This window comes from Rhagoletis pomonella, unplaced genomic scaffold (assembly GCF_013731165.1).
Source record: "Rhagoletis pomonella isolate Grant_MI unplaced genomic scaffold, Rhpom_1.0 Rhpom_scaffold_00008, whole genome shotgun sequence".
NCBI classification, from domain to species: Eukaryota; Metazoa; Arthropoda; class Insecta; order Diptera; family Tephritidae; genus Rhagoletis; species Rhagoletis pomonella.
In genome coordinates, this window is record NW_023458562.1 from 3,435,364 (window position 1) to 3,450,963 (window position 15,600).

Genomic DNA, 15,600 nt, shown 5'->3' on the forward strand with positions numbered 1-15,600 from the left:
TAAACCAAGCTTGACAAGGGATGACGGAAATTCGTTCCAAAATAAATATTTTTGTATGTTCTTTGGCAAATAACGCTCTGTTAACCATATCTTTTAGTATTTTGGCCCACCTTTATACTAAGACCCCTGGACCATCTAGGGAATTCGCTTATATTTTAAATTGCATTGTCATCGTAATAGGCATAATGCTGAAGGTGTCAAGTCTCTAGCTTGGCGGATCGATTGGAAATTTCCGCGGGATGAATTTCATAAAAAATGGACAAGCATATTTCTAAAAAGCCTTGCCTACCGCCAAACATATTTTAAGATTTTTATTGAGCTTTGTACCACAATTTGGTTTTTATTAGGGAAAATTAAAAAAGCAACAAAGTCTAAGCGGTAGAAGTTATAGCAGCTATTTTGGAGATCACCACATTAAGCAACAAGAGCTTACGGGGTGTGCATAGCTCAGTGTTTGGCGCTTCTAACTTTGCACATCGATGATGCGGGTTCGATCCCTGCTGAAGTCTAGAAAAAAAGAAGTCTGATTAGGAGATGTGGTGATCTCCGAAATAGCTGATATAACTTCTACCGCTTAGACTTTGTTGCTTTTTCAAATTTCCCTTATAAAAACAAAATCGTAGTACAAGCTCAATAAAAATATTAAAGTAAATATGTTAATAAGGCACAATAAAATTGACAAATACATAGTTTAGGATGAGCCTGCCTGAAACTATACATACAATATAGCAAAAAAGCAAAATTGATGTATAGAATTTACAACAGCAACCACGCTGTCGAGTTTAAATAGCGGCAAATCAGCTGCACTTGATAGTAGTTGGTTGAATAAGGAAAATTAATTAGCAACAAGAGTTTGCGGGGTGTACATATGTAGCTCAGTGGTTAGCACTTCTGACTTTGTACATCGATGATGCGGGTTCGATCCCTGCTGAAGTCTAGAAAAAAGAAGTGTGATGAGATGTGGTGATCTCGAAATAGCTGCAACTTCTACCGCTTAGACTTTGTTGCTTTTTCAATTTTCCCTAATAAAAACAAAATCATGGTACAAAGCTCAATAAAAATATTAAAATATAAACATTTTAAGATATTTTAAGAACAATTTCCGAACTCCTCGTTCCATTCGGCGATCATCGCCTTGCTTAAAGAATGATAGCCTTTAAAAAAAAAATAATATAGGTGTATTTCAAGGTTTTTGTACTATTAACTGTTTTTACCTAGGACCAAAAATAACTGTTATCTGGAATTAAAGATTTGAGAATGTTGCCCGAATTCTGAAATTTAACGAAAACGTTGTTTCATAACAGTTGTTAGATGAAAAATATCTTTTATTTCGCCGATAAGAGATATGATCCAAGGTTTATATTTTACTTTGTTTGATAAAAGCTAGTGCCCAACGTTTATTTTTTACGTTGCTTGATAACAGTTATTATCGAACGTTTGTTTTTTACGTTGTCTGATAAACGCTGTGGGATATGAATATTGATGAAAACGGAGATGGAGAAGAAGATAAAGACGATGAAAATAAAAGAGGAGGAGTGAAATAACTGTTATCAGACAACGTAAAAATAAACATTGGGTAATAACTGTTATTAAGCAACGTAAAAAATAAACGTGGAGGGAAAACATATAAAAAAAACATATAAATAAACGTGAGGGAAAACATATTTCTCCTGCTAACAGTTATCAGGCAACGTTAAAAGTAAACGTTGGGTTATAACTCTTAACTCGGCTAAATAAAAAATATTTCTCATCTTATAACTGTTATGGAGCAACGTTATTCGATAAAACTTATAACTATTATGTCCCTGGTTTTTACATAAATCCCTTAGTTTGAGCGTAAATTGTGCTATTTTATTCGGAAATTAAAATTTTAAACTTTTTTGTTCCAGGCCAGCAAGACGATGCGAGAATGTGTTTAGCGGTGGCTCTTACTGCCGCTAGACATGGGGCGACTGTTTGCAATCATGTTGAAGTTAAAGAATTGTTAAAGAAGGACGAAAATGGGAAAAAAGTTTTGTGTGGAGCAAAAGTCAAGGATCATATATCTGGAAGAGAATTTACAGTAAAAGCTAAGTGTATTATTAACGCAACTGGGCCATTTACAGATTTTATACGCAAAATGGACAATCCCAACGTAAAGACTATCTGCTGCCCGAGTTCGGGTGTACATATCGTTCTTCCTGGTTATTACAGTCCTGATCAAATGGGCCTTTTAGATCCTTCCACTTCGGATGGCCGCGTCATTTTCTTCTTACCATGGCAGAGGCAAACCATCGCTGGTACTACTGATTTGCCGTGTGACATTACTCACAATCCAAGCCCGACTGAGGACGAAATTCAGTTTATTTTGAATGAGATCAAAAATTACTTGAATACGGATGTTGAAGTTCGTCGCGGAGACGTTTTGTCAGCTTGGAGTGGTATAAGACCCCTTGTATCGGACCCAAATAAAGAAGATACGCAATCACTGGCTAGAAATCATATTGTGCATGTGAGTCCGTCGAATTTGGTCACAATTGCCGGAGGCAAGTGGACCACGTATAGAGCTATGGCAGAGCACACGATTGACGCTGCAATCAAAGGTTAAAAAGGCTGCAAATACCTTCATATTTACTTATTTTACATAAATAATAATGTATTTATTTTCAATAGCCTGCAACCTAAAGCCAGAACGAACAGAAGCGGTAACATCTTATTTGAAAATTGAAGGCGGTCAGGGGTGGACACCAACAATGTACATTCGATTAGTACAAGATTTTGGTCTAGAATGTGAGGTTGCGCAACATTTGGCAAAATCTTATGGTGACAGAGCATTTGCCGTTTCCAAAATGGCATCACTAACAGGCAAGCGATGGCCGATCATCGGAAACCGTATCCATCCCGAATTTCCATACATTGATGCTGAAATACGCTACGGTGTTCGTGAGTATGCCTGCACGGCTGTGGATATGATTGCTCGGCGACTACGTTTGGCATTTTTAAATGTGCAAGCCGCTTCAGAAGCTCTGCCTGTCATTGTGGATTTGATGGGTGAAGAACTGCATTGGTCCAAAGACGAGAAAGAGGCAAGTAAAAAATAATAATTAATACCTATGACTGTATACCTGTGTATGTACATTTGGGTGGTCCAAAAAAACTAAAGTCGGAATTTTAATGCTCTAGGGGTGAGAGGTGGACGTTCCGATGCCATCAAAGTATCGATACCTACTCAAATGAGTTTACTAAAATCGCTATTTCGATACTACCTATATGAGTGAACCGAATGTGTAGATACCTACTTATATCGATAATTTTTCATCCTCGTACATGCAACAAAGCGAAAGTATTTTTCAGGCGTTATCTGGGACATACTGTTTGGGACACCTGACTAAATCGAAGCAATTATTTTCCATAGAAAAAATATGGCCGACTATATATGGCACTTGCTCAAATCGATTCTATACAAGTACTTTTCTTTCGATACCAAGTAGGTATCGAAACAACGATTCAAGTAAAAAAATAGTTGGTATGAAAATAAAAGTATCGAGCACATACTCGTATTTACTTGTAACGGACGTAGAGATGGGCGCTGGATAGCGGGACCCGCGGGACCCATGGTACTGACTTAAAATTGGCCGGGGTGGGCGGTATCGGGAAGATCTGTAAAAATATGGCGGGCGGGACGGGACCAAAATCCTTTCCCGACACTCCCGATAAAACCGCAACCCTCGTAAATTCACAAAATCTTCCTTAAAAACGATGTTTTAAATATGCACTTTTAATGTGTTATTGATACGAAAACGAACAGCAAAGCATTATTTTTATTTTTATTATTTAAAATTAATTTGAAAGACATGAACATTTCTGTCAACCTTCAAACGACGAGAAAATCGTCCAAGTAAACAATAACATGCGTATTTATTTCATTTCATTTCATTAATCGGCTCATTGTCTGCGGCGTATTGCATAAAAACGTGTAAATTGGTACAATGGCCGATTGGGGGCAGCGAATGCTGTTTTTTGGCTTCGATTCAGATGACAACCAAATTTGCCAAAAGGCGTCCTTAAGGTTAATCTTTGAAATGATGTATACCGGAGGTAGTCGCGATAACAGACCGTCAATAATAGGTATTGGATATGTATATTTAACAGTTAATTCATTCAATTTTCGGGAGTCAAGACGGAATCTAACTTTTCCTGGTTTGGCAATTAATACACCAGGGGAGGACCATGGAGAACCTTCAGCTGCCTCAATGACCTCTAATTCCAACATGCGATCTATTTCTTTGCAGAGGATACTTTCCATTGCTGGGGAAAGGGGATAGTACCTTTGCTTAACGGGAGTTGACATACCTGTGTCTATTATATGTTTAAGGAGCTTTGTGGTACCCAGATCTTCCTTTTGAAATGATGGAAATTCAGCTATTGCGATTTCTAACTTCCTTCTCTGAGTCACTAAAGCGGAAATACCTCCGATTCTTCTTCCACAGTTGGCACAATTAAAAATTAAAAATCATTTTCTTCTTTATTAAAGGGCAAAGAAATAGTAAGTGATCCAGCTTCATTCTGTCTCTTCCCGGCAGCTGTTCTAACGATACCAGAGAGTTTTCGATATATCCTATCAGGGTCTTCACGAATTTTTGTTAGCCCCGCTATCTAGCAATGCTAAATAACTATCGCCAAATATAGATAAGCTAGAGTAAGGTCGAATACCCGAACCATTGCCCAGCAAAAAACACGATTACCACAGAAGCGAAAGTGGAAACGAGCTAGGCGATGGGAATCGCTTACCCTTTCGCTTCAGGAAGGCATTATTTTAACATGGGCATGTCATTGGCGGTAAGCCCTTACCCGCAGCATTACCTTCAAACGAAGGGAGAACGCATGGATAAACAGAATCCAGAGAAGCGAATAAAGAATGCCTTACAGAGAAACTAATGTAGAATGCCTAGATAAGTACATACTTATTTATATTAAATTGAAATCAGAAAATGTCTTAAAAGATTAAAATTAATTAAAATTTTGATAAATCAGTTTTTATGCAAACATATGTATGTATTTGGGTATTTAGATTTTACTTAAAAATCGGTATGTACTAAAGACCTGCGCAAAACCTTCTAAAAGGCACACTTTACTACTATGCAGTACTTCCAAGCGGTGTACTACAGGTAGTGTTAACAGCAACACAAAATATTCTATAGCAAGCTGCGCAACAATACAAACACTTCAACATTCGAAATAGAATTTGCTACAGCGACGATAGCGCTTGAGTTTTGGGGTGAAGCAAATTGTAAAACCAAAAAGAAGGGTTGAAGTAAAATAGCGGCAAATCTTAGCAAGACAACCGAGTGCACTAGAACATTTGCATGTATGTATAGCAACTCATTACCAATTGTTAGCTCAAGCCACGCAGTTCGCAGTCAACGTCAAGACCGTAATTAATAAAAATGCATATTTTGAAACTGTATAGATACATAATATACATATGTATGTAGGAGCAGGCAAAATCGCAGATGCTTAGCCAAAAACAAGACAAAAAAAGCGTGGTAAAAAGGAAACATATCACACTTCATTTAGGTAAGCACGCCATAACACTTCTGCACTCTTGTTTTTGTAAAACACTTTAGTATAGGAAGTGCGCGGTCCCATATGTATGTATGTACATACATACATCCATATACATATACATTTGGGTATGCACTTATGCAAAGCAAGAATTCGCTGTCGCCGCTACTTCCACTGAGTGATGCGCGCACTTCCATTTGAAAAAGTTTAGCATCGCATTTGTTCTACTTCAATTTTCTTCTGCTTCAGTTTGGTTCTACTTCAGCTTTGTTCTGTTGTTCTTTTTCCTATCGTGCGGCATTCGTTCGTATGACAAAACCTTTCATGAGTGTAGCAGTTGCTTTGTTATGGGAGTGAAGGAGAGGTACAGTGCTTAAAATGAGAGCCGATGGCTTGCAAGCGATTTATGTAGTGCTTGTGCAGCTGTTTAGTATGTACACACATGCATATTTAATTAAGCTTAAAATCGTACTTCCTCACTCTTGTACTGCACTTCATTGACTGCAAGGCGAATTTATACAAGGTGGTGTTAACAGAACAAAAACAAAAACTACAACAACAAATTATACGCTCCTTGACAATCAGTACAAAGCCAAATTACAACAAACACATGATTTTGACAAAAGGTACAAATTCGCCGTGAAATCAGCGGATCCGATAACACCACCTTGTATAGATTCGCCTTGATTGACTGACTTCAACTTCGCTGCAAATTGAACAAAGCAAAACATGATTTTTATGCGAGATATTCATTCTATTTTTCAGCGAACTACGATGCAGTATTCTGCTTTGCATTGCTCGAAATGAAGCAAAGAAGCGAAATAAAAAAAAAAATATTGTAGGACATTCTACTTAGCATGCCCTGAAATGAAGCAAAGAAGCGAAACAAGTAAAATATTGTAGGACATTCTACTTTGCATTTCCTGAAATGAAGCAAAGAAGCAAATTAAGAAAGAATTATTGTAGGACATTCTACTTTGCATTCCCCAAAATGAAACAAAGAAGCGAAATAAATAAATTATTGTAGGACATTCTACTTTGCATTACCGACAATGCCTAAAAGAAGCGAAAAAATTCGAAGGCATTATAACGCTATGCCTTCTAGAACACGTTACCACTAAAAGCGATTACCAATTTTTTGCTGGGTGGGTACTATTGATGATATAATATGCTTACGCAGTTCTTTCTTATGCTGCCAATACGAGCGCATACGCCTACTTGATCGTGTTTTGGAAGTTTTGAGTCGAACCTGAAAATATTCGAGCACGTTCATAATCCACCAGTCGGATATGGTACGGTCTGAACAATGGCTTAGCTAAATTGGTTTGTGTAAGAGCAACGTTAGATTTTGGAACTGGTTTTATTAGTAACTTCAGGTGAATTTGTTATAAGTTGGGCGCCACAACCATAGCATAATATTCGCCTGGTTTTCAAGCAATCGTGGTACCGGTGCCCGTTTTCCTCATAATTCCAACATTTTGTGTGACTTGTATCTATAGCAGCAACATCTGCACTGTTATCATCCTTTGGGGCATCCCCAACACTTTCTTTATTTTCGGGGTGGAGAGCTACTTCAAAAAGCGAACGTAATGGAGTCTGACGCGGTGCTGAACTATGAAGATCCGGAAAGAATTTTTCGAGCCTCTCTTCTCAAAGTAGCAATGGCGCGTATATCTAAGTGGAGCAACTCGTGACGCAGGTCGGGTTTGATATTTCACATTAATATATCGACTAATTCGGAGTTATTCATTGGAAACCTAACCCGGTCACACATATTCATGATTATGGCCAAAAATGCGTCAAATACTTAGTTCGGCTTTTTGTTTTCTTTTCCTTATATCATCTCTAATTTCTGAGTCATTGGAGAAATCTTTAAACTGACGACGCATAGCTTCGCATCGATCAAACCACGCGAGGTTGTCACTATTTTGACGATACCTCCAAAACCATTTTAGGGCTTTTCCTTCGAATAACGGGTGAACATGTTGGCACAGAGTATCAAAATTGCCATTTAGGTGAAGAGATGTAAGAGTTTTTATGCGATAGATAAACTGGTCTATTGATATGGCATCGTTTGAGCCACTGAACTTAAGTTGCCAATTTCTAATAAGACTCAAAAGTTTTTCAATAGCCAAGGAAATCCTGCCAACTCCCAAAAATTCGCCTCGTGGAGGATTCGACTGTCGATTCGAATTATGCTCCTCGAAAGGTACATCACGTGGCTATGCTGGTAGCTCTTCGCGTCGTGCATTAATATGAGACGGGATTTTACCTGTATTTCTATTAACATTTAAATTTTGAAACAAGTTGCGTATTTCATTGGTGACGGATGCCATGATTTGGATAGGAAAGTCATTCATGGGCTCACTTATAATCAGTTCCACCACATTTTCTGAGACTTGTCTTTCATTGCCACCTGAGGCATTATCTGGACTACGAGACACTGGCATTATTTAGAAGAACAATTTTCGAAAATACAAATAAAACGTTATTCACGTACCGAATCGTAATTCTTTCCACCACGTTGAATATCTCGCTCAAAACATATATAATACATAAAGATTATATACCAAATAATAATAACAATAAAAAAAGAAAATTCACTAACGTTAAATTCCCTTCTGAAGTATACGCATAAACGGTATTTTTGCCAATAACTGATAAGCAAATTATTGGAAATTAAAGGTAAATTGTTACTGTTTTTTAGCCTTCGGAAGGTCCACCACGACAAAAAAAATAAAAGTTTTATATCTAACGTATTTACGGGCCGATTTGTCTGCTTTTTAAAATATATACTGGCTATGTAAGTAGAATCATGTTTGCGTAAAATGGTCTTCCTAGGTGGTGCCAAGGTCGAGATATTTCGAAAAACCGTATTTATGGTTCCCGATTTGGTTCGAATTTGGCGTATGTGGTTGAAACATAATAAATCATAGATTTCTAATAAAGTGACCCTGAATTGGCGCTGAAGTCAAAATATAAAGTATATTCTACATAATATACATGTTTTATTTGCGTTGAAAATTCATTTAAAAGCAATATTAACAAAAATATAACGATGGAAATTTATGTCACGTGACGCCACGTCACGCTACGTTTCACTCTTGGGGTTGTAAAAGAGAATTGAAACAATTTGCATTAATTCAAAAAACTCTAAAAACAACTAGAATTGCTCCAAATCATATTGAAATAAGTTTCATGAAAATAGCCATCCACAATTCGCAGAGTTTTGCGATTTTGTAAGAAAAGAAAAAATCAACTTCCATTTTTTGTCACGTAACGACACTCTCTTTAAGTGCTTATATTTCAGGACCAAACAGTTCGATTGATTTAATTTTTCGGTTAAATATAGAGCTAATTATGTGCTATACAATGGCCCAAAAAAGTTAAAGAAAACAAATGGTATTCCTTTTTTGTATCACATTGAAATCGTACGACTGTCACGTGCGCCACCATGGTAATGCCCATATTTGTTCTCAGCGTCTTAGATTTTTCAGTGATGACCGCGGGCCGCCGCGGTTGAGCGCCAACAGGCTCGCTTCCCCCCTCGCCATTTCGGCGGAAAATTTATTTGTTTATATACTTACACTATTAAAATGCTCTACATGAATGTACGATGAGGAGTTGGGGTTGTTTGTGTACCCACGCCGCAGAAATACTGTGGTGATATGGATGACGCACGGGTTGTTTTAACTGAGAATGCGACTGAAAATTTTCGCAAACAACAAAAATGAGTAAAGGACAGAATAACATAAATCAGCCGTGGTCGAGTGGTTTGTGTGACATCAAGGCACACTCCGCCAATCGGAGGAGAAGCTCGGTCAATCATTTTAAACTTTGCACAGATTGCGCTGCAGAGCACAGTAGGCGTACTAATCTAAATGGTAATACAAGCATTTTGTGTCCAATTTACCGTCACATTGTTCGCCAATCGACGAAAGTATTTATTTAACTTTTTACTTTTTCATGTTCCTTTTTTTTGTTGAAACTTTGGATTATTTAATTTTCATACACATGTACATACATACATACTAGGGATATTGCGAATGTGGAATTTTAGACATCCGCGGATGCGAATACGGATGCGAAAATCTAACAGCTAACATCCGCGGATGCGAATGCGAATGTCAAGTATTTTTAAGAAACAATTAGAATCTAGCATAACGGCGAGATCGTTGTTTAAACAGCGCTTACAAGCCAAACCAGATGTGTTAGGTTTTTCTAAAGCTTTTTAAAGAGAATTCTTGACTCTCATTCCTTTGGCTGTTTGAGAATTTGGGGAATCTGTAACTTCTTCAGTATTTTTCGATTTTAGTTTTTGTAATTCATTTCTAATAAATACTTTCTTCTGTGACTGCTTTGCAAATTTGTGCTTATAGCGAGCTGAATAGGTGGATATGGAAAATAAATTATTATTTTCCAGGAATGAAAATTTTGAACAAAATTCTGTTTTCAAAGTCGTGGCTGCCAGCCGAATCGGATCAGAATACTGTTATTAAAAAAAAAACACCCCGTTTTTTATAAATATTTGATTCTCAGATAGTTACATACGTAATTCTTATCTAATTATAGGTCACACCCATGATAAAAAATTTTTAAGGTAAACCGCTGAGAGGCAGCCTGAACATTTTTGAAGTTTGCTAACATAACAAAAGTGTTTTAAAATTTTCAATCTCACAAATACATTCTCACTCTCAGTCTCAAATAAAATTTGAATATTTTCATCTATTTGTTTTTTGTTTTACTTTTCAATTTTATAAAGTAGACAATCTTCAAAATATAAACGATGGCCGATGAATTGAGCTACCGGTTTTACCTTTAAATATTTGTATCATGGGTCACACCTACAGCTTTTTAATTATTTGAGCATCGATTCTCTTTAAAGCCAGACGTTGATCATTTGTGCTGGAAATCCCTATTGAAGGAGCTTACTCTTTGACTTTAAATAGAAAAGGGACAGTTTTACCACAGAAGTTTTTAGCGATGGAAAATAATATTGCCCGACAAGTAAACAAAATTACTGTTTTTAATATTTTTGCTAAAAATAAATTCCTAAAAAGCCCCATTTGAAATTATTGATACGAATATATGAAACATCAAAAGCAAATCACGAAAATTTGGTTAAGAATTACAGTGCACACTTTCTTCTTTTGTGTCTATTGGTTTTTTTAAGATTGGTCCAAAAAAATCATAATAAAGAAAGAAGCCAAAGAAGGTATTTAAAGCACAGAAAAAAAATATTATTAAAAGGATTATGTTCTCTTTGACGTACGTCAAAGGTCAAGTAGAAGTGGGAACTTTTATGGCTGCCCATTGATAGCTCGGTTATATAGCTTAAGAAATAATATTTTAAAGACATTTTTATCAAAGTTGATAAATAAGACATTTGACCAGTTTTGTTACCCAAATACTCCCACGACCACAGGCAAAAATATTTGCCACAATTTGTCATTTTGTTTGATATACTTATATACGTTTTATCGGTTCACTTGCACAACATTCACATTCGCAAAAGCTCCGCATTGATTATTGCGAATGCGAATGTTAAAATTAATGCGGAAGTTCCGCGGTTGCGAATGTGAATGCGAATATTCGCAACCACCGTGATACGTACACATGTATTAAGTATATTCATTGAAATTTGTTAATATCAATTTCTTCTACTACTACTACTTTTCTATTTTCTTTGGTATTTCCCAAAATTACCTCGAAAAGAGACTAGTAAAATTAATTTTGAATTTTGAAAATCTGTCATCAGATTCGTAATCAGTAACCCCAGAAATCCACTGGAAATGGGGTTCAACCCTTGACAATGTTTAAAACGTTCAGTATCAACGTTTTAATTTTAGTATTTTTTTTTTTACTTTGATCGCCATATTGGATACGCTATTTTGAATTTAAAAAACTTGACTTTTAGCTGCATTTTAACATGCCAAGAAAATAAAAAAATTTAGAACATAAGCGTTTTTATAAAAAACCGACCAGCGCGACCTCTAAGAAATGACAAATAAAAATGGAATCCAAAAAGTAATATTCGCACTTTTGTCAATAACATTCGCTTAATTAAATGTGTATTAAGTATTTTTTTTTAACTAGGTATGTAGATTTTGAAGTTTTCGTTCTTTTCAATTTACTTAGCCATCATTTGAATTTACTTAGGCAACATGGCCATTACAACCGAACACTACGCATCTACGCATTTGAATATAAAACCACGACATTAACTTCGTTTAGTTTGTTGGAATAAGTTCAATACTTCACATAAACATGCAGGCAGGTATAGTTATCCATATACAGGGTAAAACGCCTACACGTATATTACCAACTTACGACTATTTTTTCTTTAGGAAGACGACCCGTTAACTTCAGTTGAAATCTGAAAATTAATTCTGATTTCAAACTTATATTAATTCTTATATAACATTATAATTATTATTATCTTTAGATGTTTTTTTTTTGTGAAAATGTTCACATGGAGTTTATATAAAAAACATATATATATCTTTATCACGACCATGAAGATTGTGTGATCACGGTATATCAGAAATTGATTTTCAATCTATTTTCCACTACACTAGTTACCTATATTGGCGGCTGTGTCTGACAAAAATTTACATGGTAATTTTAGGGCCTGCTCGCCGGCTATATAATGGCTGCTAGAGCCGCAATCACATGGCGGCTTTCGGATAGAATAGAACAAATTTGCTGCAAGCAATTATTTTTGGAATTTAATCCAAATGGTACCTATTTTAGTTTATAATTATATTTTCTTTTCCATACCTGTATTTCCGTGAAAATCGTGTGTCACGATACCTTTGGCAAGGAACAAAAAAAATCTGTACAGCACTATTGTAATCCTCTGGTCATACAGTAGGATATTTTTAATTTTGACTGGTAAATCACTTTTTCTTAGGATTCTTTTTTTGAAGCTGACAAGACAATGATTTTCATTGCAAAAACTGGACTCCAAGTAAGTTTTACTGAGCGCGCTGACCTTAAACTTCGTTTCATCAGCGACTAGCGGCGTTCTAAGCAAGTTGTTGGTGCGCATTTTTAAGCGATGTGATAAACAAACAAGGGACAAAAGAAAACCAGAAATTCTTTCGACATAGGTGACTAAGACCTCTCGCTGCAAAAATAAATTTGAGCGTAGATGCCTTTTTGAGCGGGCAGAGTAAGTTATACGAACTAGTGATCTCATACGTATATATACATACATATGCATGTTCATTTGTTTAGCGACTTAGTCTGTATATATTGCGTGGGAGCGTTCGATACTCGAATGTCCCAGTAAGAACTGTTTTTTCTATGCGCTACAAAAAGCACACAACTGCAACGGACTTCAGAGCAAGATCGAAGAGATAACCGTTTTCATGGAAAGGTATGGAATATTGATAGCTGCGATCCAAAACTAAAATCCTCTTTTATTAATATGAATAAACTTAGTGGGCTATTAATTAACAAACATGTATTTTTTACTACAAGTAGTTCACGCTTTTAAGGGACTAATAACTGACGTTAAAACTCTTAAGCACTAAATATTTTCTTTACACCTGAAGTCCGCACATTTAAATTTATTTGAACGACTGCTTTCCAGGGGACAACATCGCATTCTCTGAATAAAGGGTTTTCTTTTTCACTTTATCATTGCATCATACGTAACAGAAATAGCCCCTAATGATCAAACCACTTAGCAATTCGTTATTTCGTAATATTATTTAAGTTAATAAAGTTAAAGTAATAGTATAAAATCAATACAAAACGTAGTTATGTGTGTAAGTAATAATTATCTATTTTTGTACCATTTTGAAGATGTACCAAATCCAAAAGTTATGTACCAGTGTACCAAACTAGAAAAAATGTACTATGGCAACCGTGCGTCAGTGTACAATTCGGTTAATTTAATTTCCCACTATGGCAATGTTGCTGTATAACAGCAAGGGAATCTTGTCAGAAAAAAGGTTTGACATGGTATTTTATTGTGGATTTTGTTTCTAGCGAAATTTTTTCGCTATTTTAAAGTTTTTTCTGTTTCTATAAGTGATTTTTCATTCACAGTAAAAAATCACCGACAGTGAAATATTGTTTACCGCTAGCTTTTAGAGTATTTATTTAAAGCTAACTTTTTTTTGCATGTCCAAAGTTAAAAAACAATATACATAACCGGAAAATCCACGAGTCATCCCAGCAAACATTTGGAGTCATAAATGAGTCTTTAAGGGGTCCTATTTCGGAGCTATTACGCTCATAATGAGCTCATTTAAGAGTCCGATATGAGTGTGTTTCCCTTCCTACGAATGTTGACTTATATGAGCTTAAATTCATACATCAAATGAGCCTCAATATGAGTCATATTGGACTCTTATTGGCCTCATATACGGCTAATTTTGGACTCTTTTAAAACAAGTTTTGGCCTCATATATGACTCTTTTTGAGACCCTTATCGGCCTCATAAATTGCTACATTCGGACTCTTATTTTAGGTTGCTCTTTGAGTCTTATTCAACTCACTATATTTTGCAAGTCCTTGCAAATAACATACATACATACTTACATGCATATACACATTCCAACATGCATGCAATAGCAGCAGCTGAAGCTAAATTTTGTTCATTTTTTGTTTTCTAATTATTTTCAATTTCTGTATAAACAAGTTTAGATATAAATTTCAAATCTTTATTGTTTTTATATTGGCACAAGGTGCTGACTCATAACTTGGCTCATATATGAATCCTAAAAGATTCATATAAGAGTAAAAAATTTTTTGTTTTTGAAACTCATATTTCTTACCTACCTAGGACACCTTTCGGACTCATATATTCTGAACGCTCAGAATATGTTTGCGGGGATGTGAAAATTAAAAAATTGGCTGTAGTGGTGAAAATATAAAGTAGGGCTGTGCGATTAATTGGTTACTCAAAATTTTAATTAATCATAAAGTAAATAACTCAATTATTCGATTAATTGGAAATTATGATTACTCAAAAGTTCAGTTACTCGAGTAATCAAGATTTTTGATTAACCAAATACAAAAATATTTGAGTACGTTGCTTTATTATTAATCAACATTTCAAGTAAAATGATTAATCAACATTTCAACTCTTTAGATATGTATAAAGTTGTTAAAGTTGCTTGACACTTTGAAAACAACGTTTCTGTTTTAAAAAATTAAAACAAAGAATTTGTTTCATATACGTAATGTAAAAAAGAAGATAAGCATTTTCCAAAGCAAACTCTTTTAACGAGCAAAATTATTATTTTTGAGTAATCATATTTCAAGTAACTCGATTAATCATCGTTTTGAGTAATCAAAATCTTGATTACTCGAGTAATTGATTAACCGAATAATTGATTAACCAACTTGCTCGAGTAATCGAATAATCGCACAGCCCTAATATAAAGGATTAAAAAAGTAAACCGATTTAATATTGAATAAAATTAAATTGTTCACGATTGAAGAAAAATGTTTGAATAATACAAATTTTGCGTTTGATTGACGAACCACAAAAATCACTTAAATCTAAAATTTCCAAAATTACAAAGTTGAAATGAACACAGTATAATAAAAGATAATAACACAAATACAAACCCTAAAATACTCCCCCTTCTAGAGAATTATTGTTTGTTATATAAATTAAAAGTAACTCGTTTCCTTTTTGATGTTGTGTTATTCATTATATTAGTGTTTGCTTCAGATCTTAGTTCTGTTTCAATGATTGCTGATTTTAGTTTATCTATCGGAATTGTGTTAACTTCATTACCGCGATCGCTACTGAAACTATTTTTTGTCTCGTATCAACGTAATTTTTTGATATTATTATCATAATGCACGTAGTAAACCAGGAAAAATAGTAAAAAAAGTCTGGGTTTTCCGGAAAGCTCGGAAAATGCGGATTGTTATAACGATCAGTAGTAATAAGCGGGTAGAAAACCGCTCATACAAGTACAAGGTAGCCGATCGTATCCTATTTAAATAAAAGATATACATTTTTTTTTAACTGAAAAAGGTTTATTTCATTTCATTTTTATTTCATTTCATTTTTATTTCATTTCATTT

The 15,600-nt window shown here is 35.1% G+C and overlaps 1 protein-coding gene across 2 annotated transcripts in view; it reads left to right on the top strand.

Annotated features, from left to right (window-relative positions):
- Positions 1–15,600, top strand: part of LOC118744116 (glycerol-3-phosphate dehydrogenase, mitochondrial) — a 296,154-nt gene that overhangs the window by 201,747 nt on the left and 78,807 nt on the right. For both annotated transcript variants that reach the window (XM_036476846.1, XM_036476848.1), the window contains 2 exons: positions 1,890–2,582; positions 2,653–3,065. In XM_036476846.1, coding sequence (XP_036332739.1) covers positions 1,890–2,582; positions 2,653–3,065 — 1,106 coding nt within the window. The remainder of the gene's footprint in view (positions 1–1,889; positions 2,583–2,652; positions 3,066–15,600) is intronic.